Below are 25,849 nucleotides of genomic sequence, written 5' to 3'. Positions count from 1 at the left end.
AAACTATTGAAAGAAGGCAATGAAAAGAAACCCATAGTACATCGTCATTGTATAAGAGTCATGGCACGTTGTTTGTGGTTCAGTCTTGTGAATGGATATAACATAATGCGTACCTTATGAACAGCACTTTTCCGTTCAACGCCAATGGAATATTGCGAGCAGTTTTGTTTGGGATCAGTCATTATTACACTCCATGAATGATGAAACATCACGTTTTCTTTTAAAACATAGTTTTATTATTTTCCCTAACTGAAGTATAATGTAGAGTATACAAATAACAGACTGTTAGTTCTAGAAACAATAAAAGACAGGTAATATGCATACAGGATTTATTCAAGTATTAATTGGACAGCCTTCAATGTGTAATTAAATTACCCGCAAAAAATGGATTCGTGTGGAATTGACGCAGAGAGTGCACCACATGTAAATATACTCATTGCTGCCATCTTTGTGTGGAAACGTGAGAACTACAGAGACGTATGTACAATTTAGAATATTATAGACAATTGTTATAAAAATGGCGAACCATTATGATGTCCCAAGCTGGTAGGTTTTGGTTAATATTTTAAAATTTATTGATTCTTTAACATTTGTGATTAGCTTAAGTACATTATGGATGCGTCTTGAGTTTAAATTTAATTTATCCATGAATTGTCATTCTTAGACTAATGGTTATTATGGTTTTCTTACAGACTTGTATGTCCTTCACAGTACATAATAATTTAAGGTTATGAACTATTAATATGTATAGTTAACAGACGTGTTGTTTCAGGGCTGGTAAACCACCGGTCGGTCTTCATTTAGACGTTCTGAAAGGCGATAAACTTATCCAGGTACACATTTGAGATTGTATGTGACGATTACTTATATTTTCTTCGTTTTAGGGACAACTTATTATCAGCATTTTTGTTTTCAGAAATTAATGATTGATGAGAAGAAATGTTATTTATTTGGTCGAAACCCTCAGATGAATGATTTCTGTATTGATCATGCATCTTGTTCTCGGGTTCATGCGGCGCTTGTCTATCACAAACAACTCAACAGAGCTTTCCTTGTGGATTTGGGCAGCAGTGAGTATAAGTTTTTACTTAAGCCATTTGTTGTAAGAGTGAAATAATTTATGTTACAATAAAATTGAGTTCTCGATCTCGCTACTTACCACATATATTTGATCTTGTTGCGTTTATCAACTAATCAAATTAAACCTAAAGATGGAATAACTAAACATATGTACACAAGGCACAAATTAAGTATATACATTACGTTTAATACACTACATTTGCACAATTCCACTCAACACATAGGCCTACATTTTATATTGATGCGTTAGGTCTACACATTGCCAGTTATAGTTTAAAGTTTATCCAGCACAGAGCTTTTGAAATGAGTGTCATAGCGCTCCCAATATGTGGAAAGAAAAATAAGTGATCAGTGACAGGTTAGGTTCGATTTGTTCAGGCCTTTGGTATACCTTGCATATACGCTTTTTCATTGGTAGGTAGATAGATAGAAATTGAGTTTTCTTAAGGTCGTGGATCAGTGGTAGGTTAGGTTAGATTTGGTTTGGTTTGTTCAGGATTTTGTATGCCTTGCACATATTGTACGCTTTTTGATAGGTAGGTAGGTTTACCCTGAACATGGACGTTTTTTCTTAATAAGTAGGCTGCTACTGATAACATTTACTTTGCTGGGTATTGCAAAATTCATTGGACCCTTGGAAAAACAATATAGGCCTAAGCTGATTAAAATATCGATAGAAAATTCAGGTTTTTGGTAGGGAAAATTATGGTAGTAGCACTGAATCATGTCATTATTGTCTGTGAAAATGTCAGAAAATGATCTATCGGGTATATAAGAAGCGAAGGTATTTGGGGGTGGGCTGGGTGGGCTTATGACTTTAACAGTAACTTGATCAATATCAAAATAACTGGCGTCAGTATGTTACAGAATGTAGGCCTACAGTCCTAGAATTTGGCCAAATGAGAGAAGATCATTAGGACACTCCATGAAAAGTATGATGATGATGGTGGTTGTGGTGGTGGTGGTGGTGGTGGTGGTGGTGGTAGCAGCAGCAGTGGCGATGGTAGTGGTTTAATTTAATCTATAGCAAATGAATAGCTTTTGTAAATATTGCTTTTTGAAAGACTTTTTGCTGAAATTGTTGTAATATGAATTGCTAATACATTTCTTGGCAAAAGAGAAGTTTAGGAACTATTGGATTCAACAGTAATCTAACCCGAGCCCCAAGCCTATAAAGGGCAGGCAGTAAAATTAGGATCGGTGTTTGTACTGTGTACAAAACAGAGAAGGAAATAACATTTATGCAGAATGAGAAAGTAGGGAGGTAATAATTATTGGGGATCATCAGTGCGGTTTTAGGCGTAATAGATCGACTATTGATCAGATTTTTTGTATTCGACAAATAATGGAGAAAAAATGGGAGTATAAGGGTACAGTACATCAGTTATTCATAGATTTCAGAAAGGCATATGACTCGGTTAAGAGGGAAGTATTATATGATATTCTTATTGAATTTGGTATTCCCAAGAAACTAGTTCGATTAATTAAAATGTGTCTCAGTGAAACATACAGCAGAGTCCGTATAGGTCAGTTTCTATCTGATGCTTTTCCAATTCACTGCGGGCTAAAGCAGGGAGATGCACTATCACCTCTACTTTTTAACTTCACTTTAGAATATGCCATTAGGAAAGTTCAGGATAACAGGCAGGGTTTGGAATTGAACGGGTTACATCAGCTTCTTGTCTTTGTGGATGACGTGATTATGTTAGGAGAAAATCCAAAAACGATTAGGGAAAACACGGAAATTTTACTTGAAGCAAGTAAAGCGTTCGGTTTGGAAGTAAATCCCGGAAAGACAAAGTATATGATTATGTCTCGTGACCAGAATATTGTACGAAATGGAAATATAAAAATTGGAGATTTATCCTTCGAAGGGTGGAAAAATTCAAATATCTTGGAGCAACAGTAACAAATATAAATAACACTCGGGAGGAAATTAAACACAGAATAAATATGGGAAATGCGTGTTATTATTCGATTGAGAAGCTTTTATCATCTAGTCTGCTGTCAAAAAATCTGAAAGTTAGAATTTATAAAACAGTTATATTACCGGTTCTTCTGTATGCCTGTGAAACTTGGACTCTCACTCTGAGAGAGGAACATAGGTTAAGGGTGTTTGAGAATAAGGTGCTTAGGAAAATATTTGGGGCTAAGCGGGATGAAGTTACTGGAGAATGGAGAAAGTTACACAACGCAGAACTGCACGCATTGTATTCTTCACCTGACATAATTAGGAACATTAAATCCAGACGTTTGAGATGGGCAGGGCATGTAGCACGTATGGGCGAATCCAGAAATGCATATAGAGTGTTAGTTGGGAGGCCGGAGGGAAAAAGACCTTTAGGGAGCCCGAGACGTAGATGGGAGGATAATATTAAAATGGATTTGAGGAAGGTGGGATATGATGATAGAGAATGGATTAATCTTGCACAGGATAGGGACCAATGGCGGGCTTATATGAGGGCGGCAATGAACCTTCGGGTTCCTTAAAAGCCATTTGTAAGTAAGTAAGTAAGTAAGGGAGGTAATAAGTGAGTGAAGCCAAAAACTACTATTATGTGGGATTCAGATTCCAAGCCCTATGGAGAATGCAAGGTAGGATAGCCTATATGTCAGTTTTTACACATTTCAAAGCTACTCGAAACCATGCTATTATTCACAAGCTTCCAAACTGATACTCCTCTTTAACCTGGTCTTAGATACAACTCTAAGAAGAGTGAATGTTTCCCCTAGAGGAATCCGTTGGGGGCTCTCCGGTAGACTAGAAGATCTAGACTATGCGGATGATATCTGTCTCTTAGCCCATTCCTTTTAAGATATGAAAGCCAAACTGCAACAAATGGAAAAGGAAGCACAGAAGGTGGGTCTTCAAATAAATATAAAAAAAACCAAAGAATTGCGCATAGGTACCAATCAACCTACTCTTCTAACTCTAAGCAGCGGAGTAATTGAAAATGTGAAGGAATTCTCACATCTAGGCAGTATAGTCTCCCAGAATGGTGGTACAGATAGCGATGTGAGAGTAAGAATAAAGAAGGCAAGATATGCCTTTGGGCTGCTAAAGCCTATATGGAAGTGTGCTGCCTATACAATAAATACTAAACTGAGAATTTTTAACACAAATGTCAAATCCGTGCTTCTATATGGCTGTGAAACCTGGAAAATAACTAAAACTATTATCAATCAACTACAAATTTTTATTAATAGATGTTTGAGAAACATATTAAAAATATTCTGGCCGGTCCAGATGTCCAACGAAAACCTATGGTTAAAAACTAAACAAAAACCAGTTGAACTTGAAATTCGGCATAGGAAGTGGGGATGACTGGGACATACACTTTGCCGACCTCCAGATGACCCCGCCAGGAAGGCATTGGATTGGAATCCGCAGGGCAGCAGAGGAATTGGCAGATCCAAGATAACATGGAGACGAACTGTTCTCACAGAAGCAAAAACGATGGGGAAGACATGGAGTGAGATTAAGGAGTTGGCCAGGAATAGAGTCAGATGGAGAAGCTTTCTGAGAGCCCTATATTCCACCTAGGAATGATGGGAATATTGATTGATTGATTGATTCCAAACTGATAAGTGCATAGTATCAACTACATAAAAAAACATTGTCTCACTGCAGGAGAAAAGTTTTCCAAGCTATCAAGCCGTGGTCCATTGGTTGTGTGACCAAACGTTTCGTTCACTGCTGCGGTGAACGTCTTCAGTGGTGTAGAGCACTGGTGTGGCTCGTTCTACTGTGTGTGCCGATGACAGTCTGCGCTGGCTGCATCGTCATATTTATAGTGTGTGAGGGGGGGGGGCGTGGCTTGCTTATATCTCCGTGGTCCGCGCTCAGGGTTGTATTACTCGAATGTGCTTGGCGGATGGACTTGCTGTTGTCTTTGCGATCCGCGCTAGGGGTTGTGTTACTCAATTGTGCTTGGTGGGCGGATTTGATGTTTGTCTTTCATAATGCCGGATACCAACGGACCACGGCCTGATAGCCCGGAAAACTTTTCTCCCATTGACGCCGGCTGTGAAAGCCTACACTCGAATACTGTCTCACTGCCTTATTACAGAGATTGTGTGAAGTTTGATTCAGGCTCATCTTCTGTCACTGTTGACAGGAAGGTGGAATGACGCTATCTCTGCCACTTTTTCTATTGTTCTCTTCTCCATTATAGCATTGACGGGACTCTCTAATTTGTGTAATATATATGGAAGAACGTAGTATCAGTTCTCAGTTCTTTTCGTAGAATAACTTTACTTATTACTTCTTGTCCTAATGAATGAATTTTTTTGTTCTCCTTTTTTTGAGGATCCATATTAATGAAGGCATTATAGTGAACGCATAACAACTATGAACCATTAAGGTAGGCGTCCACTTACCGGAATTGATCCGTACACTGCACTCGGATTTTTATTCTTTGTATTATTTCAAATGGAGCATTGCTTACTTGGCCATATCGCCTTTGTCCGCATGACTGGATTCCGATCAGAATTCTTGCCAGAGAATTCTAAACGAATTTCTGTACAGTCCAAGATCGAATCAGTCCCCTAACTGCCCATTGTGCAACTCAAACCAAGAAATGGATTCGGTACAGCTCAAAATCTGTGCTTCAGTGGCTGGTCATGATAATATCTTTGAAAAATATTGGAGTGCAAGAGGTCAAATGACTTTATTGTCAAACGCCTGGCATTAGAAAACAACAACAACATATTTCTATCTGATGTAACAATTCAGTAGCCTCCACGGCTTCCTTCTTTTTATCGCTGCCAGACAATTTTTAGGCCCAACCCAACACAGTTAAATTGGCTCTTGATGAAGTGAACGCATTTTTTACTTCTTACCTTAATGCTATTGACTGTAACTACTGCTCTGGATCCATGGCTTACTTTTAATGTTGAGTATTTTCCATAAAAAACGCAAAAATTCGCATATTTTTTGGGTGGGCCTGTCTGTTGCTCACAGTACGTGTGACTTTAATTTTCATTCATCCTCAAGATTCCCTCTTTCTTTGACTCGAATCTAAAGTAAAAAATATACAAATTTGCCGCTCACCAACTTTTGAAGGTATAAATGTCTATTTTGAATAGATCACTTCGAAGTTAGTATTTTTTCTCACTTTCCAGAAAATAGATTTTGATTTCGAATATTTTTCTATGCTTCCCTTAGATACTGATCTATCAGTCATAAAAGTTACAGTGTGATTATCATAGGAGTTCTGACATGATAAATGTTGAATGGTGCGGGAAATCTCAAAGTCTTGTCTGCTAGCTGCAACCAGTAGACTGAAGAGTTTCGTAAAAATAATAGTTTTCTGTGTGCCCACAGGATGTAATGAACATAGCAAACAAAGTATACAAATCATACATAGTGTACATAGCGTAACACTATGTGGCCTGAGCATTAAGGCTATGCACATCAAAGTACATTATTTATACATTATACAACTGCAATTAGTGTTGCAGGTCAAAAATATCAGGATTCGTATTCCATTTAGCATGTGTATAATACGAAAACTAATAGAGTTTGGAAAGGAAAACTAAATTGTGTGGCCAGTTCAAAAGGGAAACAATTCAAAATTTAAAGTTTTGAGAAAACTGCTTCTTAAAGTGTCATGTTACTGGAAAAATTCCACTTAACATCACTCTTATTTGAACTTATAGTATATATAGAACATCATTAACAAAATTTGGAGTAATTTCAATGATCCTTGCATTTTTCACAGCAACATGAGACTTTAAAATTCAGGTTTATGAAAACTGTGAATTTTAGAGTTGCTTCCTTCTTGAGCTGGTCCATTGATATTACAATGTACATAAGTGAACATGAGATCACCTGTGGTATATTTGATTCTGCAGTTTAACCAAGGAGTGGTGTAACAGGATTTCATTGTATAAATAAAAAGATGTTAATGATTTGCCATCTAGAGGTAGGCTAATAAATTAAGTCAACCAAATTGTGAGTTTAGGAAGTATGGATCAAATCAGGATAGCCAAAAAAGTTACTATTCCTTAGTTATTTTCTACTCAAGCTAAACAGTGCCACAAGGTGAGAGTTGAGATAGATGGTGCTCCAGAGAAAGGATATCACTAAAGAAAATGGAAAAAATTTACTCAGAACTTAACTGGTCTGTATGAAGAAGACATCCACACCTGTGGAGTAATGGTTAGCGCATCTGGCCGCGAAACCAGGTGGCCCGGGTTCGATTCCCAGTCAGGGCAAGTTACCTGGTTGAGGCTTTTTCCGGGGTTTTCCCTCAACCCAATATGAGCAAATGGTGGGTAACTTTCGGTGCTGGATCCCGGACTCATTTCACCGGCATTATCACCTTCATCTCATTCAGACGCTAAATAACCTAAGCTGTTGATAAAGTGTAAAATAACCTACTAAAATAAAATGAAGACAAGCCTGAGTTGAGGAGACGAAGTGGCATATCAAATGCCCCAAATAAAATGATATCTACAAGAAGAACGCCATATTCGTTTACTCAATCAAAGGTAGTGGGAAAATATCAATCAATCAATCATGTTTATTTGTCAAAAATTACAATATCGTAATTGTAGACAATGGTCAATAAAACAAACAGATTAAAATTCCATGTTCATATGGCTGTCAAAAAATTAATTTATATGATAAAAGGGATTACCTAAAAAGCCATTTTCTTAAAACAACTTTAAATCTAAATAAGCTAACTGAGTGGGCATTCTTAGACAATCTATTAAACATATCTAAAGAAATAACACTTAACCATTTCTTGGTCTTTGTCAACCTGACCATAGGTGTTACAATATACTTAATGTTATTTCTAGTATAATATTTATGAAGCATGACTGTTTAAATTAATCTTGGTATAGACTAAACAGTCATAAATATATTAATTACAGTAAGAATGTTAGCATTACGAAATAAAGGTCGACAATGAGCATTAAAAGATGAATTAGTAATAATATGTAATGCTTTTTTCTGCAAAATTAGAACACTATTGACATTAGTACCGTTACCCCACAAACAAATACCATAATGAAATACACTATGCAAAAATGCATAATAGCCTTGTTTCAAATATCTACTAGATACAAGAGCTTTTAATTTACACAAAAGATAAAGTACACGAGATAACCTTTTGCACACAATCGCAATGTGACCTGCCCAAGTAAGTTTAGAATCTATTGTAGTTACCCAGAAGTTTAACTTCTGCAATCATTTCATCGGGTACATGATTTAATGAAAATAGTATCCACTGAGTTTTAGATCTACTAAGTTTCAATCCATTGGCTTCAAACCAACCAGCAGCATCACATAAATAGGAATCCATTCATAAAGACAGATGATGTATGTCATACGTAGTAGACAAAAAGGAAGTGTCATCAGCAAAAAGGACTGTGTCACACTCTATATTAAAACATAGCTCATTAATCATAATAAGGAACAATAGAGTACCCACAACAGATCCTTGAGGAACTCCAATATTAATGAGGAGGAAACTTAAACTGGAGATGACGTATTGGTAAAGGAGGGAAATGAGTTAGAGAGAAAGAGAGGGTAAAATATAACAGTCAAACTGTTGTGCTATAAAATTGATCCCATGATCATGTGTAGTGTTTTTTAACATTGTTTTATTTTTTTGTATCAAAAATGACCTCAGAAATAAGCTCTTCAAAAAGAGTGTACACACATTTATATTTATTTCTAGTTTTTTTATAATTTAAAATTTTTCTATTACTGATTTACAGCTCATGGAACATTCATCGGCTCCTTGCGTTTGGAGTCCCATAAACCAACTCAGCTTCCAATAGACAGTACATTTCATTTTGGGGCTTCTACACGGTATTACATCATCCGTGAGAGACCTCAGACGGGAGCTCGGCCAATCATAGAGGAGCTGGAGAAAACTTCAGAGGAAGCAGAAGGAGGCTTGCTAGGGCTGCCTGAAACAGAGACAGAACTGGACGTAAGTTGATTTAGTTCACAACTAGAAATCCAAACCAAGGACTTCACAAAATAACATTGAATCTAATCCACTATTAGCTAGAATCCTGTTAAAAATTGTGGATATGATACTTGCAACATTGGTCTTCATATAATACGAATTCATAGTCCTTACATCTCCCCTCCATTAATCCTTCCCATTGAAGGCATTAAGGAACCAACCTGGACAAATACTCAATGTCCCGTCCCTACCTTCCCGTGGTGCAGCTGTTAGTAAGCATAATTTTACGAGCTGAACGAGGGGCTACTCATCAATTAGCACTGGTCAGCTTGATGAGTTAGTGACTGAATTTGGTATAATTTTCCTCTATTCAATACCTAATTCCCTCTTTACCCTTTTCTATCCAGTCCTCTGACTGAATTCTTACTTTCTTCGACCCCGATGGTATTAGAGCATTCGAGGCCTAGGGGTTCATTTCACTTTCCTTCCTACCCTTTCTACTTTTCTGTTCCTAGTGCTGACCTGCTATGGCACTAAAATCGTCCTCCAGTGGCTTAAGGAGGGAAAGCTGGTGATCAACAAGATCTCCCAGGTAGGTCTAGTAGACCCGTCGACCAACAACAGGTGTGGTCCTCCAGACATTCTGGGGGTTGTGTGTGGATAAAGTAGCCACCAAAACGTTAAAATATGGTGTTCACTTAAATCAGACTCATAAATTTAAAAATGCAGTTATATTGTCAGACTCCAAAGCAGCTATTCTGTCAATAGTCTCTAGACGCACACCTTCGTCTCAAACAGCAGAAATAACTAATATGTTCTCTCAATTATTAACACTCAATAAAAGAATTGTATTCCAATGGACACCATCCCATTGTGGAATCCAGGGAAACGAGAATGCGGATGATTTAGCAAAGAAGGGCAGCACTGCTACTTACAGACCTGTTACTAAATCTACGTATTACTCTGTGAAAAGATCTGTTAAATCTACATACTCAGACTTCAACAAACAAAATTTGGTAATACAATCTCAAGGGAAAAAATGGAACTCTCTGCATCATAATCCACAGTTAATTCCTTATTTACCACGAAAATCGTCTGTAGCTGCATTTAAATTGGCAACAGCCACGACTGTTTGGCCAAGCACCTGCATAGAATTGGAATATGTCAGTCCCCTGACTGCCCATTGTGCAATTCAAATCAAGAAATGGATTCGGAACACCTCAAAATCTGTGCTTCAGTGGCTGACCATGACAATATCTTTGAAAAATAGTGGAGTGCAAGAGGTCAAATGACTTTATTGTCAAACGCCTGGCATTAGAAAACAACAACATCTCCCCTCGTCTTCCCCTTGTTCTCCTTGTATTCTCCGTTATTTCATTTCTCGCATCACCCATACACCCACACATAGTTCTACATAAAGATATGTAGCATATTAAAACTATGCACCTGTCAATATACAGGGTGGCCCACATAAAGTGTTGTAAGTTATTATCACTTAAATTAATAGATAAAACCGAATGCTTTGTTTTCTAAATTTTATTGGGGAAAGGGGTCTTCCAAACTGTGATTTGGGCAATATTTCCCTGAGGCCCTTTTAGGGGGCGCTGGGGTGCATTTTAAGATTTTTAAATGAAGAAATATCTATATAAAATAACCACATACAATTTTTAGAGCACTTCAAATCGAACTACAACAATTCAGCAAAAAATAAATTCAAATAAACACCACGTTCATTTGTTTTCTTGATTTGACAACATTGTAAGTTGTACAATTTTTAACAGTTGCTCACCTTTAAATAAAATAAATTAGCGACAATTACTATTGAAAGAATGGCATGATGTTAGTCATTGTTCTGACATCAATCCAGACCTGTTAACTAGAAGTTCCAGTTCTGATACTGCAAATAAGGATGATGTGATATATAGCTAGAGGTAAGGTTTGGTAATATAATTTTAATCTTAAGTGAGTCTTAACACAGGTGCATATTACAACACCAATAATTCTTTTTCTGGTTTTTAGTATCAAAGAATTAGTGTTCGTATTATATTCGAATAAATATGGTACATTTCTGAGTTTGTTTTATAATGTTATTGGTTAAAAATTTTGAAAGGAGGGTTATGTTTTAATATAGACACTTAACGACACATAAATTAATAGTGTCATCAAATTAATGGACTATTTTTTTGTTTTCAGAATCTGACAGAGTTTAATACAGCCCACAATCGTCGTATTTCTATGTTAGGTATTCCAGATGAAGAGATTCGCCCAACATCCCGCAAGCGTAAGAAGAAATCCCTAACTTTTAGTGAGGAGGAAGAAGTCATCAATCCAGAAGACGTTGATCCTTCTGTTGGAAGATTTAGAAATATGATTCACACAACAGTTATTCCAACAAAGGTGATTTACATTTCACATATAGGACTAAAAACATTTAAACACATTCTGTTTTACTTACAGCCTTTAAGGAACCCGCAGGTTCATTGCCGCCCTCACATAGCCCGCCATCGGTCCCTATCCTGAGCAAGATTAATCCAGTCTCTACAATTATATCCCTCCTCCCTCAAATCCATTTTAATATTATCCTCCCATCTACGTCTCGGCTTCCTCAAAGGTCTTTTTCCCTCCGGCCTCCCAACTGACACTCAATACACTTCTGGTTTCACCCATCGTGCTACATGCCCTGCCCATCTCAAACATCTGGATTTAATATTCCTAATTATGTCAGGCGAAGAATACAATGCGTGCAATGTGTGTTGTGTAACTTTCTCCATTCTCCTTAACTTCATCCCTCTTAGCCCCAAATATTTTCCTAAGCACCTTATTCTCAAATACCCTTAACCTATGTTGCTCTCTCAAAGTGAGAGTCCAAGTTTCACAACCATAAAGAACAACCAGTAATATAACTGTTTTATAAATAATTCTAACTTTCAGATTTTTTGACAGCAGACTGATAATAAAAACTTCTCAACTGAATAATAACAGGCTTTCCCATATTTATTCTGTGTTTAATTTCCTCCCGAGTGTCATTTCTATTTGTTACTGTTGCTCCCAGGTATTTGAATTTTTCCACCTCTTCAAAGGATAAATTTTCAATTTTTATATTTAAATTTCGTACAATATTTTGGACACGAGACATAATCATATACTTTGTCTTTTCGGAATTTATTTCCAAACCTATCTCTTTACTTGCTTCAAGTAAAATTCCCGTGTTTTCCCTAATCGTTTGTGGATTTTCTGCTAACATATTCACATCATCTGCAGAGACAAGCTGCTGATGTATTTCTTTGCTGTGGTGGTGCCAAAGAATCAGTCCTATTCCAAGGCTTATTTTGAGGTTTTGTAACAAGCTGTTTTTTTTTTTACGGTGATGGATTGTTAGCCCTTCACCCAACCGCAAGATCATGCCATCAGTTAACCGGCTGCTTTTTCGCCACATATAATATGTGTGTGTGCATGCGTGCGTACGCACGTGCACATGCGGTTTTTTTAAGGACAAAAAACTTTCAAATTAACCCTTTAAAAAAGAACTCTAGGAAGAAAAGAGAACTAACAAGAATCACCCTATTAATCGATTGTCGGATTATCCGACTTTTTTTTCTAGCTTCCTTATTTTTTTCTTTTTCTTTTCTGCAGAAAAAATTATGAAGTACTGTACGTTATGTTTCTGCGTATTTTTTCTACAGAGGGTTATTACAAGCATTTACCCTTACAAATATCACAGTATGTATTGGGAAAGCTTTGCTGTAGGCAACTCAAATAGTCAGTCTACTTGTAAAACAGTCACTAATCGCTTTCAAAGAAATTACCCCAAGAACTTCCACAAACCCGTGTGCCATTCTTTCTTTATCCTTACTATTCAAGTGGCCGTATTATATAACTTCTACGCAAACTGTCTTCCACAGTTACCAAAAGAAAACGTATTGTGTTAATTAACGAAAAAATTACATATAGTTGAGAGGTTTGGGAAAGAAGAAACTGTACTTGATTTAATAAAATAAAACAAGGATAAAGTGCGTAAAGTATGTAAATCTACAACATGAGACTTCTACTATTCCAATCTTTCCATGGACAATCATCAGCCATCAACCTTTGGCCATTAAGAACCCGTCATTGACAACCAAACTTTCAGTAAACTCCTGATCCACTACACAGCATGTTAAACACAAGACCACGGAGGAAATTATGACATTGTAGGCCAAACTATAATGCATTTAATTTATGAAAATCTTCTATGGTACGGATTATCCAATTTTTTCGATTCATCGTTCAGTTCACCCCCTTCATTACCACAGATAATAGAGGTTCTATTGTACATAAAAACCCACTAATTTTCTAAATTATCGTGTAAAAAATCAGTTTGAAATTAATCCACATTCAATTTTTGTAGGAAGTTTTTTTTTTTTTTATCTTCTGTAAAATTTTCATTTCTGGACTTGACTGGTTTTTACACCGAGGTCTTCAGTTGTCACCAGCGAAATGTAACTGCAATCATTAATCTTCACAAAAGTGTCTAATTTTACAGCTCCGTTTCATATTGAGTGTTGGGGAGAGGGGAGGAACTGGAAATCCATCTTCGAAGTTATATTGTCATTAAGAGTTTCTTCTCCTCCTCCTCTTCCTCCACTTCTTCTTCTTCTTCTTCTTTTTCTTCCTCTCCCTTCTTCTCCTTAGTATCAGCTCTATTCATTTCATCCTCACAAAATATAATTGAATGTTAGAAAACAAGACAAGTGTGCTCAGTTATGGGAAATAGAAAGTTTGTGTAATTTTATTGTAGCGCCAACGGGTGGATGGAATGGGACCTACCAGTGGATTGACAAACACTTCAGATGATCGTCTGACCCTGATGAAACATCTGCATCCCTCTGCCATTATGCCTCACCTATATCAGGACCTTCCACCAGAGAGTCACTCTACAGCAACCCCTAACTCTACTCCAGGTATTATCTGCATTTTGCTTGCATTACAAATTTAACTAATATACAAACACACTTAAATATCGTAGTCTAATTAAACAATGTTCTCATTATAATGAACACTTGTAATATTCATCCTCCTTTGTGCCCGGTTGCAATTCGGGCAGCTGAAGGCTTCTCATATAGGGAGTTCAAGTTTGATTCTCTGCAAAATGAGTGGATCATATTCTTCTTGGAAAAAGAATTAAATTCAACAATTTTTGTGTTATTTAATTATAAATTTATTACACTAGTCAATAGATTATGTTCTGAAAATTAATTTATTACTTTAATGTTAATGTTTTAGCAATAATTAGGTAATTTTTTTTATGTAAGAGAAATAATACATGTCCTTGAATAGTAGTCGAAATGTTACAAAAATAAGTTGTCTTAAAAGTGAAGTTTGTGATGTTATTTAATTGAATTAGTTTTGTCTTTTATATATACGAGGTCGGACAATAAAGTAATGAGACTGGTTTAAAAAAACACTTTTGTGCGTATTTACTTGGTTTCTGCACAAAACCAACCCGCAGTAAGTCTAAAATTCCACATTCAGTATTCCCAGCTGAACACACATAACAATTTCCCTCTTCTTACCGCTTAAGTGACATATTGATTTTACTGCTTTAGGCTTTTAACATATTATTTTTAGAGACGTTCAATATAGTAATAATTACAAAATTGGAAACTTACCACTGCAATTTCACCTAAATTGCACTGTTAATTATTGTTTTTAAATATTTGCAAAAATTAAGTAAACTCTACAATTCCACTAAAGTTACTGCATTTCGTGATGCATGTAACATTAAGGAAGCCGTTTGTTTTAAGTTCGCATTTATAGACTGGAGGGAAAAAAAAAGATAGATGTATATCACGGCCTGCTGGAGTACAGTAAACACAGAAAACATTTTAAAGCAACAATGTTGAAGATAGATATTTTTGTTTTCCAAAATTGCCGTCATTGAACAGAAACCAAGATGGAGATTTCATTGCATAATTAGAAATTCCTCTTTCAGGTATGTAATAAACGATCTTCGCACAAAATAATGTACGATACACGAGCAGTATGTTTTCTTTCAATTCTCGGAAATTAAAAAAGCTCAACTACGTTTCGCTTTTTCAAACTTATCCTCGAACATGAAAACTTCAACATACCGCTCTTGTAACGCATATTACTATTACTTACATTTTAACCAACTAATGTGATTATTAGGGCTAAGAAATGTATGCCGTTGCATTGCGCTTCATGCGCCTCTGACTTTAGGTACCAGTACGTAACTGCGTTGGGGTGGGGGATTTCAGTGTGTTTCATTCAGCAGTGAACTTCAGTTGATCGGTTACATTACGACCGAATACTGCTATTCGTAACAGGCACATTCAACGTCCTGTAAAGAAGAATAATAGCAAGATGCCGAGGACGAAATTTGTGACTTAATTTCAAATGTAATAATTATATAGATTTTGAGATAAATAATGCTTGTGTAAAATATTTCAAATATGTCCTCATTATTTCTGCAGAAGTGGAACGAAGTTTTTCTAGATATAAGGCTGTGTTTTCTAGCAACAGGCAGTCATTCTCCTTTGAAAATTGGAAAATGTGTGTTATTCATTGCAGCAGTATATGAAATGAAAATTATGTAAAACAAAAACGTAATACACTATCATATAAACATAGTGAAATAATAAGACTAATATGTGTCAATGTCATATTAGTTGTATTTTCTACAGACAGAAAATAACATGTAGTCAATGATATTGTGATGAAACTGAATATGAGTAATTTGGAACACGAAACAGGGAAAAATGTAGCAAACAAGATAAAAATTGTGAATATTTAGCTCTATGTATAATTTATGGCAATTTCAAACGAGAAAATTTATAATAATGATACAGATTTTGATATAGATAATGCTTGTGTAAAATATTTCAAATATGTCCTCATTGTTTCTGCAGAAATGGAACGAAGTTTTTCTAGATATAAGGGTGTCTTTTCTAGCAACAGGTAATCATTCTCCTTCGAAAATTTGAAAATGTGGTTTGTTATTCACTGCAACAATATATGAAATGAAAAATTATATAAAACAAAAACGTAATAGACCATTATATTAACATAGTGAAATAAAAAGGCTGATACTTGTCAATGTTATATTAGGTGTATTTTGTACAGACAGAAAATAAAATGTCTTTAAATAGTGCAATCTTCCTTTAACAAAGAAAATGACGTCTTTGAATTTTTCTTTAGCAGATAGTTGTGTTGCGAAGTCAAAGGAGTGGCTTTCAACCACCCAAATGCTGAGGACTAACTTACCGTGATGATAAGCAGGAGTTCAAACGAACGAAAGACACGCGTTAACTACCCCAACTCTGAGATGTACTCAAAGTTAGAGGCACATGAAGCGCACTGGTAGTATAACGGCATATATTTCTCAGGCCGAGTGATCACCTTCAAAGTAGTTCCCTTGAGACAGCACACACTTATTCCAACATTAACATTGTTGCCACTCCTGGAAGTAGCTGTGAAACTCATCTTTTGAGACATTGTTTAATACCTCGGTTACGGCCTTTTGGACATCTTCTGTTATTTGAAAATGGCCCCCTTTCACAATAAGAAATAAGAATTTGCATGGAGCGAGGCTGGGTGAATATGGAGGCTGTGACAGTGTTGAGACAGATGAGCAGCTACATTTCTCTGTTGCCTGGTGAGATTTTTTGGAACGATTTTTGCGCAAATTTTTCTCATGTCAAGGTCTTCAGTTAGAATGAGGTGAACAGTTTCGTGATTCATATTCAATTCTTGTGCTATCATTCTGGCTATTAATCGCCTATCACTTTGTACAAATTCACATACCTTGGCAATGTTGTCATCTCCGTGCAGTTGTTGTTCATCTTTTAAGTTGCTTCTGCCCTCAGCAAACATTTTATGCCATTGGAAATCTTGTGCTCTTGATATCACTTCATTTCCAGAATCCTGCTGATGGTTTCCATATGTTGTCATGGCATTTTTACTAAGTTTCACACACGCACGATATTATGCGATTTCATTATATTGACGGGAAACAAACATACAACTCCACTAATCAAGCAGTTACTCCACACTTGCAGGGTGGTGCCAGTTGGAATTCGATTGGAGAAAGGACCAAGGTCAAACATATATCTGGTAGGAGGCTGCAAGGTTGTCTCATCAATTGGGAAAAAATCAGTCTCGTTACTTTATTGTCCAACCTCATATATTGCACAAATCAAACAAGAACCATGAAGGGAGGATTGTAATTTTTTAATGATTATGACTATAGAATCAGTTTTTCATTCTGTTCTCTTTCTCAGATGGACACTTTTTATTGTGTGCAATTTAAAAATTTTCGCTGCAGAAAATAGGAAATTGCTTAAAATACTAAGTTCCTTATAGATACTGACACAGGATTCCTGCTGACATGTGTAATGAACAAAAAGTATAACAACATTTTGTTCTTTGGAGATGGTCTTCGAAAAAATTGACATTTTATGTTAAAATTTTGATTGCATATTCTGTAAAGTTATTTTAAAATTATAATTTTGGGAGGGGGGGGGGTAGTTTAGAGTAAACTATTTATAACCATGTTTCAGTAGTAACTTGGTCATAAAAAGTACAGGTGTCATTTAATCATCTAAGGAGGACTAGCAAATTGCACTCATCAGATGTAGTAACGCGGTTGTGGAAAGCCAGAAATGCTACAGCCAGAGTACCTCAGATAAATTACAGAATTACACCCACCCCTCTGCAGGTTAGTTAAGTGAAGGATATACACGGCTTTTTATGCTTTCAGAATTACTATATCAGGATGTCACCCAGTTGGAAAACTGAAATACCAGTACTAAGAAATACGAGGGCATTTGGTAAATTACAAGAAAAGTCCTGGAACTGTATTTCTTCTTCCATCTAATAATAATAATAATAATAATAATAATAATAGTAATAATAATAATAATAATAATACATACATACATACATACATACATACATATTGTAATTTCAAATAATCGAGTTAATTTTTGCTGCTATTTAATCCAGGGAGAGTACACAATATGATAGAGATGGTTATACTGTAAAAAAAAAAATTATGGTTTATTTAAAGACGCTCGCATCTGCCAAGGTTATATCAGGTTGCCAGTGTACTGGAATTTTGTCCTGCGGGAGTTCTTTTACATGCCACTAAATCTAGTGACATGAGCCTGTTGCATTTAAGCACACTTAAATTTCATCGACCTGGGCCGGGATCGAACCCGCAAACTCGGGCACAGAAGGCCAGTGCTATACCAACTGCACCATTGAGGGTGACACTTTACTGTAAAATGGTGAATAAAATACATCAAAGTCAGTAAATAAAACTGCTGTAATTCCCGAAAAAAAATCGTTATTTAAATATGTAAACCATGAAAAAAATCGTTATTTCAATATGTAAATCGTCCACACCTATGGAGTAATGGTCAGCGCGTCTGGCTGCGAAACCAGGTGGCCCAGGTTCGAATCGCAGTCGGGGCAAGTTACCTGGTTGAGGTTTTTTCCGGGGTTTTCCCTCAGCCCAATACGAGCAAATGCTGGGTAACTTTCGGTGCTGGACCCCGGACTCATTTCACCGGCATTATCACCATATCATTCAGACGCTAAATAACCTAGATGTTGATACAGAGTCGTAAAATAATCCAATAAAAAAAATGTAAATCAAGAACAAAGTCTGTATTTAAACGTGTGAATTGTGAAGAAAAAGTTGAATTGAATCATGAAAATCACTTTTAAAATATGATTAATAATACATTTATTCCCCTACAGCTTCCCCAATATTAAAGAGGGCGGTTACACACAAGATGGAGAAAAATGTTACGTGAATATCAAAAACATTAGGCATTATGTTCATTTGCACACTATAACAGACGACTTAGCTGCCGAATTATCAAAATACATTATTCTTTAGTCTTCGTTGTGTGATCTTGCTGAAAATTTGATAAATATCATTTACACATTTCTTCTTATTGTATTAGTGTGTAACAAACCTAAGCATTGCACATGCTTTACACAAAGATTTTCATTTTCACAGCTGATCAGCCAATGCTTTCCACATGATAAAACATGAAAGACGAAGCATTGTCGTACTTATTTTGAATGTTTCATTATCGAAAAATGAAGTAATGGAATTTCGTGACTGATGAATACACGATTTGATGATATTCATAAAAAAACACTTTTAATGCAATAAATTGCCAAATACGCAAAAACTGGAAAAACGAGCAAAATTCGCGACAAATCGCGATCATAAAACATGTCTACATAACAAATCTCGTTCATATCTATAGAAATTTTAACTCTCTGACTCAATTAGCAGAAATTCGTGAAAAAATAATTCGCGAAAATCAGGTGTCCCCTACATTAGGCCTACTATGCAAAAGTTATAGCCAACCTCCATCTGATGAGGAAGGACTATTACTATTACATTGTATTAGATGGCTTTGACCAATAAAGACATTGGTTTTGTAGGTTATTAGGTAAATATGGAGCACTTATTCTCCAGTTTCCGTTTTAGCCATCATATTATCATGATTTTTCGTAGGTTGACTTTCTTCTCTGTGAGCTTGATTTTGTAATAATTTTATTGTAGTAATTTCATATCTATCAGAATTTTGGAAATTAATGAGGTAAGTGGATAAAATGGATATATTTTTCAGTGTTATATTTGTAATTGGTGAATATGAGCAGTATTGGAAATGTGGTTTATTTACAAACTATTTCTGCATTATCTTACTGTAGCTTGATATTCCTATGATGAATAATGATGAAATAAGCATATTCGAATCTTCATCCAACTCTTCCCTTTCGCATGAATGACTTTTTTTTTTTTTTGGTCTAGCCAAAAATGCCGTTGTTTTGGTATTGCCGGTATTGGTATTGGGTAGTAACACTTTTCACAACCACTGCAAAAGTTTCAACAAAACCGATATAAAAAATGCTCTGGCTGCAACCCAGAGAACCCTGTTCATACGTCGCTACTTTTAAGCTGTTCACAGCATGAAAAAGTAGCAAGCAGCAGGTTGGGTAGTAGTTACTTTTTGGGTTGCACCGTTGTTCACACGTCACAGTCCGAGAGTTGCGCAGTATTTTGTACTGCAGCACTGCAATAGTAGCGACGTGTGACCATATCTTAATGCCAGTAAGTTGTATATGCCGTGCGCTGTAGATGTTAATGTGAGTATTGCTTGGCTCTTCACTGAAATGAAATGCGTGTTTGCAGGAGTGACGGCTTCAGCAAGTGGCAACAGTCCGCTCTTGTTCTCATCAGCCCTGGCCTCTCGGCTCGGCCTCGCACTGCCAAATCCTGCTCCAGAAGTGGAGATGGCTCCAGCCCCATTGCCCCCCAGCGTTATGCCAGGGCAAGGTGGACCTCTTGCTGCTGCAGCTGCTGAACTGAGCCATGAGCCAAAGAAGAAGAAGTACGCAAAGGAGGCGTGGCCTGGCAAGAAGCCCATGCCCACCCTGCTGGTGTGAGGTACGTGTGGTGAATGTTGTGGGAGCGTGCCTTGTACAGGGAAACATTTTTTCAGCTCTAATGCTGATGCAAGACCATCTTTACATATAAGGATGCTTTGTAATGCATTATATCGAACACACGAGTGTGTTACGTCAAATACAAGAAACATCTGTAAATCTACAGAACACTTCCAAACCGTGGACTTTATCTGAAATGTGTCAACTATTTTTTTTTTATTATAAAGAATGACAATATCTCATGATCAAGATTTCGGAAATTTGCCTAAGATCGAGCAGTTGTGCCATTTTTCCAGACTTGCTGTGTTTGTACAAAGTGATGTAAAAAGTTAGTTAAAAATCACGCCATTAGAGTCACTATTCAGCTCCCCACTCCTGATAATATTCTGCAGGACTTAAGTAAACTGAGTCAACCATAGGTTCGTTCCAACAACAGTCAGGAACCGTCCGTAACCATCGTGAGCATGCGCAGTACAGAAAAAGCATTCCAACACAATCCGAACCAGTCCTGAACCGGAAACATGTCAGGCGTTCCAACAAGCTTTTTTTTTTTTTATTATCCAATTTAATAAACCCTATTTCACCCTGAGATATATTAGGGTTATAGTTTGTATCAAGATACATATTTTATAAGCAATAAACAATAATAAAATTATAATACAAAATTGTGTTCAAGGTTACAATTCACATGAATTATGTACAAGAATGCACCTTAATGAAAGAATGGATAGTTTCATAAAGCCTCAAGGCATGTCTCTATATTTGTATCTAATGGTTTTCCAACAAGCTTTTGACAAGGGTTCGGAACGGTCAGAAATAGTCCTCGGATTGAGGCATGTACGGAAGAGTACGCAAGACACGCATGCACATAAGCTCTCCAATGTCTCCTGGATACTGAAGAAAGACATGATCGACTGTTCACATGAATGAGGTTAAGATGAAAAGTGACAGTGCAGACGAATAATAAAACTAGAAATTTAATTTAAATTTTCGCCAAACAGAAAGGGAATGGAAATTATTTGGGTATTGAAATAGTTAATTACAATTTCAACATGCAGCTTTGTTTAAAAGTATAATAAATAACGTAAAAAAAGAACTACTTTAGATGAGAGTCCCCCAGGACATGACATTGAATTAGCAGAATTCTTGCCTTCCATACTTTTTGTCATCTTTTAATAGAAAATCATCGAAATTCTATTTTCTGTAATTAGAATTAGCTGCGAAATGATAATAATAAGCATCCCGTTCTTAGCAAAGATGATCATGGTTATAGCATCTTTGGATTTAGTACATAACGATCCGTGAAAGCATTCCAACAGCGTCCAGTCCAGTTTCAATCCCATAGCAGATGCTCAACTAGCACGTGTGCATAAGATAGTACAGGAACCATACATGAACTGATCCATGAACTGCTTGTTGGAACGAACCTCATATAACGTTGTTTCTCTATATTCAATTTTTTTTTTAACTCGCTTCTCTTTGCAGAATTGGTCTGATTTGATAGGGGGTGTTTTATGTGAAGTATGACTATGTGTTACTCAGTTCCAGTTTGTATGGTTGATTCTTTTCTCCACAGTCAATCATTTTTTGTCAATTCAGAGTACTAGGCGCACCTTTAGCTGAAAGCTGGATTCAAATCATAAAAGCCTCATAATATTCCCATTTTTCCTACTGTCTCTATAAATTCTTCATTATCACCCCAAAACAAAGTATGTGACCTTGCCTTTCAGCGCTGTAACACATTCTCTGGAATACAGAGGCTTCATACTTGACTTGTCATTTGAGTTGGTGACAGATTAGGAGAGAGAAAAAAATTTCAAAGCAATGCAGTCTCTCCTTCTTCCTTTCTCGAGCATGGATCATGCTCGTATTGTACAGTGTGTTGCAGAAAAGATCAAAACAATTCATAATTTTAAAAAGAATGCTATAATTTAAAGAAAAACAATTGAACATTTGCATAAAAAAGTCTGCAAAGTGAAACATTTCATTTATGTGAGGTCTCACAGATCTCAGAATGTAATGTTATACTGTGTATCATGTACCACAGCATATTCCGTGGAATTTGTTGAATTATGGCTGAAGTGCTATCCTTCAGATCTTGGATTGTGTAAGGTTCGATGTTCCTACACTTTTTGCTTTAGGTAAACTCACAGAGAGAAGTTACATTCTGATAAATCTGGCTATCGAGAAGGCCAGATTATATTGTTGAAATGAATAAGAAGCAAATTCCACACAAAAATGAATAATAGATCGCTCAAAGAAGCACACTGAAGATTATGGTCTAAAATATATTATTTTTAACAGAAAAAATACAGTGAAATTTCATTTATATGTTTTTATGCAGGTCTGAAAATAATGCGTAAGTGAGAAAAACATATAACTGAAATGACATTTAATAACATCTGAAATAGCATTTGAAGACTCTATGGGAAGAACGAGTTAAATGAGTCAAGTAAAATTTTCATGAGAGAATTTGAGTCTATAGTAATGATCAGTGGTGTGACAGCCCATGAAGGGCCAAGGCCGATCAGCTGGCTGTTGATCTCATTTTCACATGTCTCAGCAAAGATAAATGATCATTCAGAACAGAGGCATCATGTGGTTAGTATGATGCTGATCCTGGCTGCCGTTACAGCTGGTTTTTGTAACTGGATTTCACTACCTATTGTACTTCCTCAAATTCATCACTATGCTGGGGAGGCGCCGTACACTGGCCGAAATTTCATAAGAAAATTTCTTCCCCGTAAGGACTCGAACCAGCGTACATTCTGTAACATGAGTCCTGGGCATGATGCCCAAGGCCGGGTGCACACAGAATCAGATGTGGCGCGGCACGACACACGACACAATGCGACATTTTGTCTGACAGTACTTTTCTCCCATTGATTTCTTATGATGTGGTGCACACAGAATCAGACACAGTCGCGAACAGACATGAGATGCGGAGAGGCAACACTGGATGACTCCTTGAAGCTCATCGCGACTATTGTTGTGTAGTGCACATTATTCATAATGGAGCTCAATATGGATAAATTAGTTGTTTTAGTACAGGAAAGCCCAGACCACATAAATAGATTGCTCATTCCTTGTTCAAATCGGTTGCACTTTGAAGAGAACAACCACCAGGATCGCCACCCATCCGCCGTAAACGAACACGAAATGGCAGTACATTTGCTAATGCAATTCAAATGGGAGTTATGACGTGACTCCTTATGTAACAACTAGATGGCAGCATAGTAAACCTGACAAAAGTTGTTACCGTCAAAGCCTATAACACAGAGCAATCTGGGTATGTATGATCTAGGAGGAAAGACACGTTCTGTGCAATCTTAGAAAAAATGTCACGACAATAATATGGTTTCTAAAAATATCTGACAAATTGCAAATGTGGTGAAAGCACCAGGTGAATAATAATAATAATAATAATAATAATAATAATAATAATAATAATAATAATAATAGGCCTACTTCTCTGCTCTATACTATCACTCAATATTGATTTAAGGGGACAAGGTAGTCTAGGTGTTTTCATAGTGTGCAATGCCGATTTTAAGTGGTTATTTCTCCGAAAGTATAAAAGGTGTTATTTTCAAATTTTTACGTGTTACTGTACATGGTTTTAGGATTATATTGGTGGTTAGTTTGTTATATTAACTGCTATAATTGAGTTTTTAGAAAAATTGTATTCAGATGAAAGAAGAAGGAAAAAAAAATATATTAAAAAATTGTTAAATTCATGCACCTTTCTTTTGAAAACCGGTTAATGTACATGGCTAGAATTTTTCATATATATTTGCAATATACTTATCTACGTTCATTAGCAAAATTATAGATCTATTAATTTAAAAAATAGTAATATGTGTTACAAGAGCGGTATGTTGTTTTCATGTTCGAGGAAAAGTTTGAAAAAGCAAAACATAGTTGAGCTTTTTTATTTTCCGAGAATTGAAAGAAAACATACCGCTTGTGTATTGTACATTATTTTGTGCGAAGATCGTTTATTACATACCTGAAAGAGGAATTTCTAATTAGTTGCAATGAAATCTCCATCTTGGTTTCTGTTCAATGACGGCAAATTTGCAAAACAAAAATATCTGTCTTCAACATTGTTGCTTTAAAATGTTTTCTGTGTTTACTATACTCCAGCAGGCTGTGATATACATGTCTTTTTTTTCCCCCAGTCTATGATGAGTCTGGAATCTTGTTGATTTTTTTCACGGCTTCCTTAATGTTACTTGCATCACGAATGCAGTAACGTTAGTGGAGTTGTAGAGTTTACTTAATTTTTGCAAATATTTAAAAACAATAATTAACAGTGCAATTTAGGTGAAATTGCAGTGGTAAGTTTCCAATGTATAATTATTACTATATTGAACGTCTCTAACAATAATATGTTAAAAGCCTAAAGCAGTAAAAGCAATATGTCACTTAAGCAGTAAGAAGAGGGAAATTGTTATGTGTTAGGTTGGGAATACTGAATGTGGAATTTTAGACTTTCCGCGGATTGGTTTTGTGCGGAAACCAAGCAAATACGCACGATCTCGCACAAAATAATATACTGTACTTTTATCAAAATTCTACCGAGAAAAACCTGAAATTTTCAACACAAAAATATATCTAAATCTTGTAATACATATTATAGCAATATAAAAGTGCTACCATTAAGTCATTATATGATGTACAATGAGCATGCAAAATTTCAGCTCTGTAACACTAATAGTTTCTGAGATATAGGTGCATATACACATAATAATGTTGTTTATAGTCCATATTGCTAAAGACGATTAATTTATACAATTTAACCCTCATTACTGATTTCTATAAAATCTCAATAAATCGAATGTTATTGATTATGTGAAAGAGAAAACTGAACACATCACTGGTCACCAGTAGAAGTAATGGTTTGGGTCTCAAAACGAAGATTCATGTTCGGTACATTACGGGCTGTACTATGCCTTTTGATCATGTTCGGTTTCAGTCCAGCTTTGTTCCGATATAAATATCCCTTGCAAAGAACGTTTATATTCAATGAATAACTTTATGATATCTTGATTGTGTTAAGTTTTGCAATTTACCTGACTGACTATTTTTTTTTTTCGAAGTGGTATCCTTCATTGTCCGAAGCCTTCGGAAAAGAAATAGTCGGCCAGGTAAATTGCAAAAGTTAACACAGTAAAGATATCATAAAGTTATTCGGTGATTATAAGTGTTAAAAGAGTGTTCCGAAGATGACCGAAAATAGGTCGAAACATGTTAACAAGGTACGTTAATATTTAACACAAGAAAGTTCTTATCATACATATTCCGAAGTGATACAGTGTTAAAAGTTGTGTAATCAAGATTTATAAAAGAGTGTCTCGGACATTGAATCC

The 25,849-nt window shown here is 36.1% G+C and overlaps 1 protein-coding gene across 1 annotated transcript; it reads left to right on the top strand.

The window, feature by feature from the left end:
* Positions 1–460: 460 nt before the first annotated feature.
* Positions 461–25,849, top strand: NiPp1 (nuclear inhibitor of protein phosphatase 1). Its single transcript, XM_069820366.1, has 7 exons — positions 461–546; positions 773–833; positions 917–1,070; positions 8,812–9,029; positions 11,202–11,405; positions 13,786–13,948; positions 20,224–25,849. Exons 1-7 carry the CDS (start codon positions 518–520, stop codon positions 20,475–20,477), a joined length of 1,083 nt encoding a protein of 360 aa, XP_069676467.1. The 5' UTR covers positions 461–517; the 3' UTR covers positions 20,478–25,849.

This window comes from Periplaneta americana, chromosome 3 (genome assembly GCF_040183065.1).
Source record: "Periplaneta americana isolate PAMFEO1 chromosome 3, P.americana_PAMFEO1_priV1, whole genome shotgun sequence".
In the NCBI taxonomy this organism is placed as follows: domain Eukaryota; kingdom Metazoa; phylum Arthropoda; class Insecta; order Blattodea; family Blattidae; genus Periplaneta; species Periplaneta americana.
This window is presented reverse-complemented; position numbering and strand designations above follow the sequence as displayed.

Bases quoted from the DNA above. Each gene is read 5' to 3' on its own strand.
- NiPp1 (XM_069820366.1), top strand. From the start codon at position 518: ATGGCGAACCATTATGATGTCCCAAGCTG. The intron at 547-772 runs GTAGGTTTTGGT...GTGTTGTTTCAG, and splicing joins CATTATGATGTCCCAAGCTG to GGCTGGTAAACCACCGGTCG. The intron at 13,949-20,223 runs GTATTATCTGCA...GCGTGTTTGCAG, and splicing joins AACCCCTAACTCTACTCCAG to GAGTGACGGCTTCAGCAAGT.